Source organism: Carassius carassius, chromosome 9, assembly GCF_963082965.1.
Source record: "Carassius carassius chromosome 9, fCarCar2.1, whole genome shotgun sequence".
Taxonomy (NCBI): Eukaryota; Metazoa; Chordata; class Actinopteri; order Cypriniformes; family Cyprinidae; genus Carassius; species Carassius carassius.
The window spans coordinates 13,108,797-13,121,715 of record NC_081763.1 but is presented as its reverse complement, the minus strand read 5'-3'; the positions used below and the strand labels follow the sequence as shown (position 1 = coordinate 13,121,715).

At 37.7% G+C, this 12,919-nt stretch overlaps 1 protein-coding gene across 2 annotated transcripts in view; it reads right to left on the bottom strand.

Moving 5' to 3' along the window:
- The window catches only part of LOC132148976 (speckle-type POZ protein), an 80,614-nt gene that overhangs the window by 13,286 nt on the left and 54,409 nt on the right, over positions 1-12,919 (bottom strand). For both annotated transcript variants that reach the window (XM_059557822.1, XM_059557821.1), the window contains 2 exons: positions 5,811-5,938; positions 52-229 (listed from right to left, as the gene is read on the bottom strand). In XM_059557822.1, the coding sequence (XP_059413805.1) occupies positions 52-229; positions 5,811-5,938 (306 nt within the window). The remainder of the gene's footprint in view (positions 1-51; positions 230-5,810; positions 5,939-12,919) is intronic.

The window sequence follows — 12,919 nt, the reverse complement described above, 5'->3', positions numbered from 1 at the left end:
AATCTCTAAAAAAAAAAATTGCATGCAAGTGTGTGTGTTTCCCACTTTTACCTGCCAGTATGGCTTTGTGTGCCTGAAACTCCTGGCCGGCGACACACAGCGAGCAGTCTGTGAATCTGGAATGTTCCCACAGTCCTCCTAGTTCATCTGCCAGCCGGCAGTCAGGAACCTTCACCATGTTCATGGTGTTCTGACCCGAGATGTTCACAGAGTCCTGCACCACACTCACCTAACACATCACAAGCAAATCCAAATCAGTGCAGTGCGTCAGAATTTCTGAAAAGTAAATTTTGAGTAAATAATAAAAGCACTCAGCAAACATATAATTACATAAACTATGGATTGAATCATTTATTAGATACTCAGCACACACATTATTACATAAATTATGGATTAAATCATCTATTAGACACCCTGCTTATGGTAATGGCCATCAAAACACACACACACACATATAAGCCAACCAAACTTTAAAGACACGAAATTCATGTGTACAGGGTTAACTTTTATGTTTATTTTAATGACACATTTAAGGACATCCATATGTGAGCCAATATGGTAGATCTTGATCACGGTGGCTCAGGGGGGACACTACAGCAACTGTTCAACAAGGGCAGCTGTCTAGTTATCTCTTAGTTTACACAAATTGCCTCAATTTATTACTGGTCTGTGTGTGTAAGCGTGTGTATGTGTATGTGAATGTGGCGGGCCACCATGCTGACTTAGCCACCTGTTCCCGCAGACATAAGTAGGTTCATTTATCTCACTCCAGGAGTCACACACACATGCTGAAATGCCACAGGTTCTCACACCAAGTTAACTGCCATATAAGGCACATTTATTTAATGAGCAAAACCCCTGAACCCGTCTACAGCATCATAAGACAAGTACCCAATGTTCATTTCTAATCTGAAAAGTCTGTTAATGTAATGCAGGAAAACTGTAAATTTCTCAGCAAAATGATCTCAAAAAATGCTCAAAGGTGAAGAATGTGAGGTAAAATCAGGGATTATAAGCCGACAAGAGTGAAATGACACAAAAGAAAACTGAAAAGGAGTGAGAATGAGATGGATAGAGATGGAGGAGAGCGAGTATGACACACAGGTAGAGGGTAAAAGAGCACCACAAACAGGAAATTAAATGTCAAGGACCCTTGTATGTTCTTAATGGAGGAGCAGACTTTCCCCTAAAGGAAAACCGAAAAAGACAGCAGATGAGAAGGAGAGGGACAAACAAGGAAAGAGGACGAGAAAACGAGCAAGATGAACACAGGTTTGGGAGCAGAAAAAATATAACTGTTTCCTGTTCACCGTTCCTGCTGTACATAAAGCTAAAACTAACAAGCTGTTATGGGCATCACAACACATCAATTCTACCCTAAACACTGCAATACCAGCAAAACAACAGAAACAACCACCAAAACACCTGCACTAACACCACAAACAACATCATAAACCACTATTAAAACTACTGAACTAAAGCCCCACCAGAAAAAAAAAAGTCTATTAAGAAGCATTCATAGAGCTTCAAGCTAGAATAAAATGAAATATATATATATATACATAAACATTATTTAAAAAAAATTTTACATTTCAAATTAACACAAAACATGATCAAAAAGGCCTCATGATAATATCATGAAGTTGTAATATCATGATTCATAACAAATCATATGGCCCGAGTGTTATTATTGAAGATTAAAGAATTAAAGATTATTGAAGATTTTTATGAAAATGAATAGGAAATATATGTCCTAAGGCTGGTGAATAAGTGACAGGGATTCTGTCTATCTGTCGGTCTACAATCACAAGACTTCATCTTCAGCCTTAGAAATAGGATCACTTCTTTAAAGTCAAGCTCATCAGTTTAATGAGCAGCGTGAGATGGGTGCTAGAACAGCTCTGTGCTGTCTGGACTCAAGTATGACTGAACTGTTTACTGTGTGTACATCTAAACACAGAAACTAATGAGGGAGGAGGGTGTAAATGAGTGTGGGTACACTTCTCTTCCACTGAAGTTGATTAATGAACCTGCGACACGCACTCAAACTCGCTGAGTGAAACCATGTGTGGACATTCATCACTCACTCATTAGTGGCATGCAAGACAGAAAGAGGAAGAGACGAGATAAAAAAAAAAAAGAGAAACAATAATTCCAGGTGACTTCCTGCATCTATAAATACACAGCGGCAGTCCTGACTACTAGCACCGCATTAGGCTCGTGCTAATGAGCTTGTCCAGGTCCTAATGAATTCATTGATTAATCAAACCAAGCAGTGCGTCATTTACACACACTTTAATTAGAGAATTACCACACTGTATCTTCTCACTTCAACTCTTAATAACAACCAAACCCCCACTGCACACCAATGAAAGAGACAATTAAACTTGAATTACCTTAAACATTTCCCAGATAAAAAACACAACAGATACAATACAGATTTGAGTCAGTCTGTACATAGACAGACAGACAGACATGTCTCTCAATCTATCAAAGCTATTATGTGTTTGTTTTGACAGTGGCCTAATATCAAGTAGTGTTATAAAAATAAAAACAAATCACATCAAATAAGCTAATTTGCTCATTAATGCAGCATTGCTGAATTTTCTATGCCATCTCATTTAGAGTTGTAACAAAATCAGCACACACTGATGCAGGTGTTCACAGCTATTATAGTCTAGCAGATGTTATTCAAAACACGATTCCTTCCTTTCCATTTCTCTTGAAAACAAAATACAGCTGGACTATATATACATATAGCAGCATGTGGAGGTAGAAATAGATCAGCTGGTAGAGACTCATACTGTCGTTTACCCAGAGTCCAGTCTTTTTTTTTTTTTTTATTGATACCAAGCAGAAAACAATAGCCTGCACTCTTACCTCTAAAAGTTTCATTGATTGTAATGGGAAGTGTGTTCTGACATGTCACTCCAGTCCCGGTTGATTACAGTTGCTGGGTAACAATGCATTGCATTCAAAAATGCATTGCTACCTTGTGTAATATAGAAATCATATTGAGGTTAAATTTAAAGCAAAAATAACTATATCATGACATATCATTAGTTTGATATAAAATTACTTGGGATTTTGGTCATAATGTCCAAAACTATCAGAAACTGTGCATATCTAATGTCAAAACTATGTGTCCAATTTATTTCATTGCATCCTAAAAAAAAAAAAGAGAGAGAGAGAGAGACAAGCAGCTGTGCGTTTGTGTCAGAGAGTTAGTGTTTATACAGTCATTCTGTTTCAGACTACACATACGCTTTTACACGCATCATTTCCACTCAAGCTGTTCAAGTCTGGCCCTGATCGCAAACCTCCCTTTTTGTCCTTCACCTGATCTTATTCCTCTCTTTCCCTCCTTCTGACACCAGCATCTGCGTCTCATCTCACTGAACTGTATGCGATTATGTATGCATGCGAGCTGACTCTTCTGTCGAGAGACCACCGACCTCATACATCCGTGAAAAGGGACTCCTGACTTTGAAAACACTCTTTGTAGAGATGCAACAAGCACAACACTGAGGTAAAGATGAATGCATTTTGAGGTGTTTTCAGAAGATCGCAACGCATCAGTTTGTCACATATGTAGTGTGAATGTTTACAGGATGAAGAGGAACAAAGCAGATGCTGAAGGTACAGAATCTTCATCTTAAAGTGAAAGTTCACTCAAAAAAAGAAAATTATCACCATTTCCTTACATTCATATCACACTCAAACCTCTTTGGAACATAGAGTACAATTTAAAAGTCTGAGGCAACTCAAAATATCAACACTGTTGTTGCTGCTTCATCTTTATTATTTTTTTCTTAACTCATATCAATAATTTATCCTTTTTTTTTTTTTACTTATTGTATTATATTTGCTATTCAACTTTATTTTATATTGTTGTTTATAATTTTGTCACATTGTTGTTATTTCTTTATTTGTTTCCTTTTAGCTTTATGCCTAATAACATCTGGCAAAGGGACTACCAATGAAAATGAACATTAAAAAAATCTTGGTGAAATTTTGAAGAAATGTACTTTACTGTAATCACTCATATAGATACGACTCCAAAGAATGGAGACTAAGGCTCTGAGCTTCAAAAAAGATGCTAGAGCAAAAGTATGAGGGTGAGTAAATAATAAAAACTTTCATTTTTCAAGTAAACTACTCCAACTTGATACCATGTCTAAACTTGTGTGTGTGTGCGCGCGTGTGTGTGTGTGTGTGTGTGTGTGTGTGTGTGTTTGTGTGTGTGTACATATATATCAGCAGCAGATGTTGCATCCGTAGTGGATCTCAGAGAATTCAGTGTGGCATATGGCTGCACTGAGTGAAAGATGGCTGCTGTCAGATGGAGAGAGTGAAGTGTAGAGCTCATTTATTTACTAGGAGCAATCTACCTGCTGGAGGATGAAGAGGTGAGAAAGAAAAAGAAGAAAGAGAAAGCAAGTACAGGTGAAGGAGAGAGAATATAGAGAACAATATAAAAAAAAGAGAAATGCAATGAGAAAAGGAAAAGGTGGGTCGGACAAGAAAATATTGCTACCAAAGTCAACGAATCATTAGCTAAAACTAGCGAGTCATTAGACTGATTTTTCAGCAATCTTTAAAATGCTGAGAAAAGAAACCAGAATTAGAATTAAATCCCTCCATCTCACCGGCCACAACAACACCAAGTATTTCACCTCTAATGGGACCCCTCTCCTTAAAACAAGAGAGAAAAAGAGAGCGAGAGAGAGGGTAAGGTATGTTCAGGCCCTTATTTAAGGAGATAGCACCTAAAAAGAAAGCACATAACAGAACACAGAGAAATAGAGAGAAACACCTCAAATGTAGGCAAAAAAATGAGAAAGGAATTGTGGGAGGAAAACTGAGTAAAGAATGGTGCAAGGAGGAAGAAAGGAGGAGGCAATGCTGAGAAATAATAATGAGACAGGAAGAGAGCGGAGAGGAGGAGGAGAAGAAAGTTTGCCCATCTTGATTAGGATGTGTAAAACTACACATTTTCAAGACAAGCAGACTAATTAGTCTTAAGGAAACCTTGTATAAATAAGTTGATTTCAGGTTCACCTGACCCCTATCAGATATGTTTCTTTGGGATTGTTTACATAAAGCACTTTCTTCTGTTCTAAAACAGCTAGATGGAGCGAAGCCCAAAAAAACCAGGACCTTGAGACTTTTTTATCACTGTTTTTAACACATTATCTAAACAACCTTTGTAGCAGTATAAAAAAAAAAAAGTGTTACAAAAAAAAACACGCTACAACTAAAAGCATCCGTCTGAATGTCTATGACTATAGTGCAAATTCAACTGTGTATTCAAATAAAAAAAACTTCTCTACTTACATTACCATTCAAACCTTTGAGGTCAGTAAGATTATAAAAATTTTATTTAGCATGGATGGATTAATGTCACTTTTGATCTACCTTCTTTTTTAACTTTTTGTTTATCAAAAAATCTATCTTTATTTTGATAAAAATATAAAAAGATTACAACTGTTTTCAAACCTGATAACAATAAGAAATGATTCTTGAGCATCAAATCAGCATATTGGAATGATGAGACTTAAAACTAAGGTAATGGTTGCTTAAAAAAATTATCACAGGAATGAATTATATATTAAAATAGATTAAAATAGAAAAAAGTTATTTGAAAATGTTATAATACTTCACAATACAACTGTTTTAATGATCAAAAAAATGCAACCTGGCTGAGTATGATACTTTAGAACTTACAGACCTTTCCAAACTTTTGAAAAGTAGTATATCATAAACCTATGAAAGGAAGTGCAGCATATGATTGTTCGTGGATCACTGACCTCACAGAAGAGTGTCAGTTTGTCATCAGGCAGCAGGCCGTTGGCCTCATCGAGGAGGAAGTCTCGCCTTATGAACTTCTTGAACCCCCAGTCTTTTCCTTGTACGAAGCGATACGCCCGCTGGCTCTCTGCACAAAAATAAAAAAAATACAGCATATTGGCACAAAAATGTATTAGATGGACACAGAAAACCAGCCTTGCTCCAGGTCTCTGTAATTATATGACCTGTTAACAAAATCCCATCGAAGGAACTTTCACCATAATATAGAACAAGCACTAATTCAGTCAAGTATTAGAGTGAGGTAAAAACAATCTATGCAAGACATCTCATACATATCTCAGACTAATCTGAATCCAAATACTCTTTAAGAGGCTTTTCTGCCTATCTGGCATGGTCTATAATCTAGCTCTCCATCAATTTCTGCGTTATAACCAGTCTGATTATTCTGTGATTTTTCACTCTCCTGCGGTTTCTTTCAAAGCAACTTAAACATCCATGAATTCATTTGTATTTTTTTAGCTATTACGTCCAAACCTTCACTCCATCTTGACTGCAGATGTTTCAGCTGACCCGCAGGATCAGGTTCACATAATCAATGCTGGAAGGTATTTTGAAAATATAATAATAAGAGAAGAGAAAAGAGATAAGAGATAGAATAAGAAGGAGAACAAGGGGAAGAGAAAGGAAGACGACGAAGATGAAAAGGTACAAGAATAAGAATTGAAGAATTTACAAGAGAATGAAAAACAAGACAAGAAAGTGAAGAAACCAAAACAAAAAGAAGAAAAAGGAACAAGAAGAGGATAAAGCACAAGAAATAGATGCTGAATCAAGATGTGCCGACAAAAATCTTACTGGAGGATTTCTCCTTAGTCACTGATTTCATACACAGAAGGGGAGAGAAGAGAAATGCATGACACAAAAAGTGAGGAAGAGCGAAAAAAAGGAGAGCTGAATAGATTCCTTTGTTGCACAGTGGGTATGTGTGACAAGCCCACTCTATCAAGTGTGACATCCTCTATTCCTAAGCGTTACACTCGTTCTCTAGTGAAGCATCTTTCCTCTTTTCTCTGTCGGTCGAGTGCAGCTGGGGCTCAAGTCATTGCTGGTTAATCTGCTGCTGTTTGTTTGTGTGTGTGCAGGTGTGTGTACATGGTGTGAAATGGCTGTGTTTACAGCTCAACTGTGACAGTCATACATATCTACGCAATGGAAGGGCAACCAAAGACATGCCTCAGGAAGACCTTTCAAATCAGAACTTAAGTCACAGTTACTTTGCAATAGCTGCTGCTGGTATCCAACAGCAGAATGGTCAATATAATGATAATTATTATGATAACTATATTTGACATATAGGGGAAAAAAAGCCAATTTTAGAAACATGTATTTTTGAAATGTGATAATTCAGTACATGTCCACTCCAGGTTATTTTTACACAGATGTAACACTACATATTTTAAATGTATTTTAGATCTATTAACACTTTGAAAATTTGACATTCACAAATTTACAATAATGAGAATTGGGGGATAAGGGGGTGTTGGGAAATGTGCAAAATTGTGTTTAATTTAATTTATTAAATTATTTTAACATTAATAAAATTAACATTAATTTATTTGTGTTAAATTAAAACAAATTACAAATGTTGTCTTTTAGTTAAGTGGACACATCTTACAGATTTATATAGCAAGAGAACAAGAGGTTATAGTGCAATTTAATGAGACATACATAAATGATACATCACAAAATAGTCAAGTATCAGCCAATTTATCGGTCTAAGTTATGCCTCTGCTGAAGTATTGCTTACAGGACTGCGTGTATTGCTCATGAGTTGTGATGTCTCGAATTGGACAGACAGGAGCGTTCACAGATGGCAGGTTTGATTCTGCTGCTTTGGAGAAGACGCTGATGGACCGCTGGGTAATTAACCCTCCCAGAATCAAGAACTCCTCAGTAAATCAAGTTACTTACCTATTAAACAGGAGAAGCAGAATTTCAAAACATTAATTTTCAAACCCCACACCATACGGTCATGAACACACTTCAGGTGAAATCAGCTTTACTGGTCATTTGATGACAAAAAAGGCCAAAAACAGTACTATTTCAGATGTTTAAGCATAACCCTTGACCACAGATGCACATAATGGAAGACTGAGCGAGAGAAAGAAGAGAGAGAGAGAGAGAGAGAGAGAGAGAGAGAGAGAGAGAGAGAGAGAGAGAGAGAGAGTTGGAAAGAAGAGAGACGCTGATTGGGTCTGGGGTCAGATCAGGGCATTGGCTAAATTTGTGCTTTCATTGGGGACATCTAGCAACTAACCAATTGCAGGAGGGCAGGGCAAGTTCCTGTTGGCATCCAACCAAGGTCAGGCCTCTGTAGACAATAATACACAAGCAGAAAGGAGGAGTGTTTCAGGACATCTGACAGAATACAGCTCCAATGAAAAGGACTGACAGATGGATTATGCATATATAGAGGGAGAAGATAGAGTTAAAGCATTGAAATAGAAAGAGCAGTCAGTGGTAATACATATTCAGGCCCCAGCGCTGGGTTTTGGGGCACAGTGCCTAATGTCCTGGCACTCAGACGAAAGAAAGAGAGAAGGTTGCTCAGATCGCAAATGCACTAAGCATACACACACAGAAAGCCAGGAAGGTCGAAAGGCCAAGTTCTGTTTGCCCATACTTTAAAACATATCTGTAAGCGCACAAAACTTGATGAATTTCTGTGGGCATGCATCAATTGAGTTCAACAGCAAACCATTTTAAACTGCAACACCACAATTTCAAACTCCTTAAGAAAGACATTGAGGGTGTCAAGTAGTCTCAGCCTCAGACAAAACACCCATTGACTGCCAACAGACGACGACCTGATGTGTACTGCGCACACACACACACAAAGCAAAAGTTGGCTGAAATAGCCCATTCTAATCCAGTTGGCTTGCACATATGCATTTTCAGGTGTCAGGATACACTGGTTTTACTGCTGAAGAAGATTTCCTCATTGGATTTGCCAACATTTGCAAGGACCATGGCATCCAGTCTTTGAAAGAATTCCAAGAAATATACTCAAGCCACTTTGTAGCAAGCAAATTATATCTTTTAGCAGATGGTCTTTTAGTTAGATGGTCGCTTCACCGTCTAAACGAGCAGTTCTTTTACAGAAAAAGCTGTAAATTGGACAGATTTTACAAGAATAGTCAGAAGTCTGGCAACATTACACTTAAATTGAAAATATAGTGAGATCTCAACAACAACAAAAACATTTTTGACTTTTAATAGAGAGTTTAGTAGCACAATGTCAGAACAACAACATGAGTAAACTGACTGATTTTCACAACAGCATCAACACAATCCTCTAGTGTCCTCTATCCTTGACACTCCTATACGAACAGACAGAGAGCAAAACACCTTTAACTCCCTAATATGATAAACCATCAGCTCTGATCAGCTTGTCTCGATTAGATCTGTAAAAATGTCTCGGGGTGGCTCTCGGCTGGACTAAGCTGCTACGTGAACCCCACTATTTTACTCAATCGTCCGGCTGCGTATTGTTAAACTAAAAACTATATATTAGAGCAACAAAAACAGACACAGTTTAATAGCAGGTTATTAGCAGGTTATTAAAATTAACACCTGCTTCCAGCTGAATGGAGATACTTTTAGCACAGATGTGGCGGGTGACTTGAATTGACTTTACCAGGAACTATTTTATATAATTTTATAACTATTATAACTATTCTATATCAATGTGCATGTCGGACCTACACATCTCAATTAGCTTCAGCAAATGTTGCTAAAAAAACTATAAATGAAATCCTCATCCTTCTGTGACTTTACAGTGAAACCATTAGTGTTATAAAGGTTGATCTATGCGACTATTAACAGCTACAGGCCACACGGGGCTGAGAGCAACAGCAGTAAAGCTCTGTTGTGTAAATATTCATCAAATGGTCAATAGCCAATAAAGCACATTCCGAATCAATATCTGCCAGCATGCAGTCTCATCTTAATAACTACACACAGCATGCAGTGAAAGGCCCATCAACTGAGTAGTTTATACACTACCCAACATCCATCCAATCCACAACTGTGTGAATCTTTAGTTTCTTTATTAGCCCAATGCCTCTGACCTTCAGCATCTTTATTTCTAAAAGCCTGTTCACAAAAAAAGAGAGATTAACTAATTCTCAGCGAGTCTATAATATGTGGCATAAACTGAAATATATTCCTAAAACTGGTTTCATCTGTCAGTCAAACCTGAATACTGATCCTCAGAGAAGAACAGGTTCCTCTGCACCTCTATTTGTTCATCATCATGCCCATGACTGACTCTATAAACACAAGTCATGCTGCAGAGTCCCAGTGCCTTCTCACAGCCCTCTTAATTAAAGCACTTTACTATGTTTTTATTTCTCTCTCTCCACCTCTGCTCCCCCACCCCTCTCTCGTTCATCTCACTCTCCCCCAGGAGGAGGCCAGGATTAAATTGGATTCTAAATGATCCAGAACCTATAGAGCAATTTCTGCTGCCATATTTTCATCCTCCGTCCCGCTTTTAAAACTCTCCCCATCAATGTACGGTGGCTGTTGGCACACCCATGTCCCTGGGGAAGCCCCAAGCATGTCATCCCCCTCCCCAATTCCGGAGGGGCGCTAAATGGAGATTACGTTGAGTAGAGGAAAGAGTTGGAGGAGAAGTGGGAGTGTGGGGCAAAACACATGGAGCGCCTTCTCACCAATTAAGGTGCAGAAAATAATGAGAGACGGGGTTGTTCAACCTCTCATCTCATCTCGCTGCCACAATATGGCACCCTTTTCTCTTTTTTCGCTCCGGATTTTCTGCCCATATATGAGATTCTTCAAAAAGATGAGTGTGACTGCCGTTCGCACATCAGTTTCATCTCTCCAGGCCACACGGAGCTCGCTACCTTTTGTATAACATTTAATACAGGCTTGTATAAAACATGTTGAAGAACATTGGTTTTCAATGCTAATGTGCATTTGTTTTTTGTACAGCACTATACAACATTGTTTTAGTGAATTGCTGTTCACTGTAAACAAAGATAAGAGAAAGCATCTACTGTAAGTCCCTTATAAACACGGGCAGATGTTTAGTGAGGAGAGCTTTAAAGAACTCAGAAAGTTCTGTCATCATTTACTTTATTTCCCAATCTTTTTTTTTTTTGGTCCAGCACAAAAGGTGAATATCCTTGACATTCTTTCAGTATAACAGAAGTGGATGAAGAAGACTAGAGACGTCAAGCTCTAAAATTACACAAAAACAGCAGCATTTAGGCGTCAAAAATATTGTGTGCTATATTCCATGTCCTCTGAGGCTGTGTGTAAGGAACACACTAAAATTTAATTAAAACCTTGACATTTGCCCCAGCTGCACTTGGCAAATGATTCAGTACAAAAAAAAATAAAAAATAAATAAATAAAAGGGTAATAAAAAAATAACAATTTCTGTCATGACTAAGACTAATCTGGTTCAAAAGTTTATCTCCCGATCAGTTGCAGCAGTTAAAGAATACTTAACTTTAATTAATTATTTTGATTATTTGAGATTATCGGTGAACCACCTAAATTTCAGTCTGTTCGTCACATAAATCTATCATATGCCTTCAAAACAGCTATAATATACTGTAATGCACAACATACTGAGTTACTTTATCATTCACTTTTGTTGCTTTTTATATCCAATTTGAAAAGTATAGTCCTTTCATTGTAGGTGCACTGAAAACAGTCATTTCACATTTACATTTTACAATATATGTTCCATGGAAGAAAAAAACTCATTGGGATTAACATTAAGGTGTGTAAATGATGGCCGAATTTTGAACTTTCGGACAGAGCAAAAACTCTTCAACTGTTTGAAAAAGTAGAATGTTTAGTTGTATACTAAAGCTCCTAACCAAACACACACACACACTTCTTCTGCACCATTTCTTCTCTATACTAATAAACTCCACGACCCTGCAAGCTACAGAGTTCACTGACCTACCACACACCCACACTCATATCATATGCATATTGATCTTTTCAATATTTCATTTATAAATGCGCACTCACCAGGTTTTAACATCCACGCCAGGATGTCAGAAATATTTTTCCTATGAGAATAACAAAACCACCTTACAGAAACACACACCCCCAACTATGAATAATACTTGGTTTAAAAGCTGGCAGAAAAAGCGAAATCAGGCATAAAGTTGTTCTGTGTTCTGAGTGACTATAATTCAGTGCCACTGAAGGCCAAACCCTCTGAAACCCACTTGCAGACAATCGCACTTCGCAAAAATCGCAATTAAAACACTGCCGCCTGCCTAAAATTTAATATTATAAGGGGAAAAGTTCACATTGAATGTTATTACTTTCCCAAAAAATACAAGAGAAATCACACTTTCAAAGACATGCCACTCTGAGATGAACTTTGTTTCACAGGTATCCGCATACTTGCCAACCTTGAGACCTCAGAATTAGGGAGATATTAAAAAGGACCGGGGGGGGGGGGGGGGGGGGATGTTGTGTGTCGTCATATATATCACATACACAAACGATGTGTCGTCATATATAATATCACATACACAAACGCAAAGAAAAATGAAATTCATTTATTTGACAAATTCAATTCCTTAAGGCCTCTCCTCAGGAGGTTAGACCCTAATTTGTTAGCTACTGTAAATGAAGAGATATGAAATAGCTAGATCTTATCAATAAACATTTATTAATTCATAGCCTAATGCAACAATTACATAAGTAAACCCTCAAAACATTATAATTATGACATTTCATTTTTAAATTTTCATGTAACAGTCTAAAGCTAAATAAATAGCTGTTCTTGCCTTTCATTTCAGACGTCTGCTTCTAGGGGCCGTTCACATATCGCATCTTTTTCGCGCTCAAGGTCGTTATTTCAACCGTAGGTGCGCGGCCGCGGTGAGCACGCTCATAATGGAAGCAACGGTGCGCTACTTTTTCCAGGGGGGTTTTTCCTTCTCATCTCCAGAAATATATCTAGTAGTAAAGCTAATGCGAGCCGAGGTGAGGCTAGAAATCAATTAATCCTTTGCTGATACTTCTTCGTCGTCATCATGGAGAGCGCAGT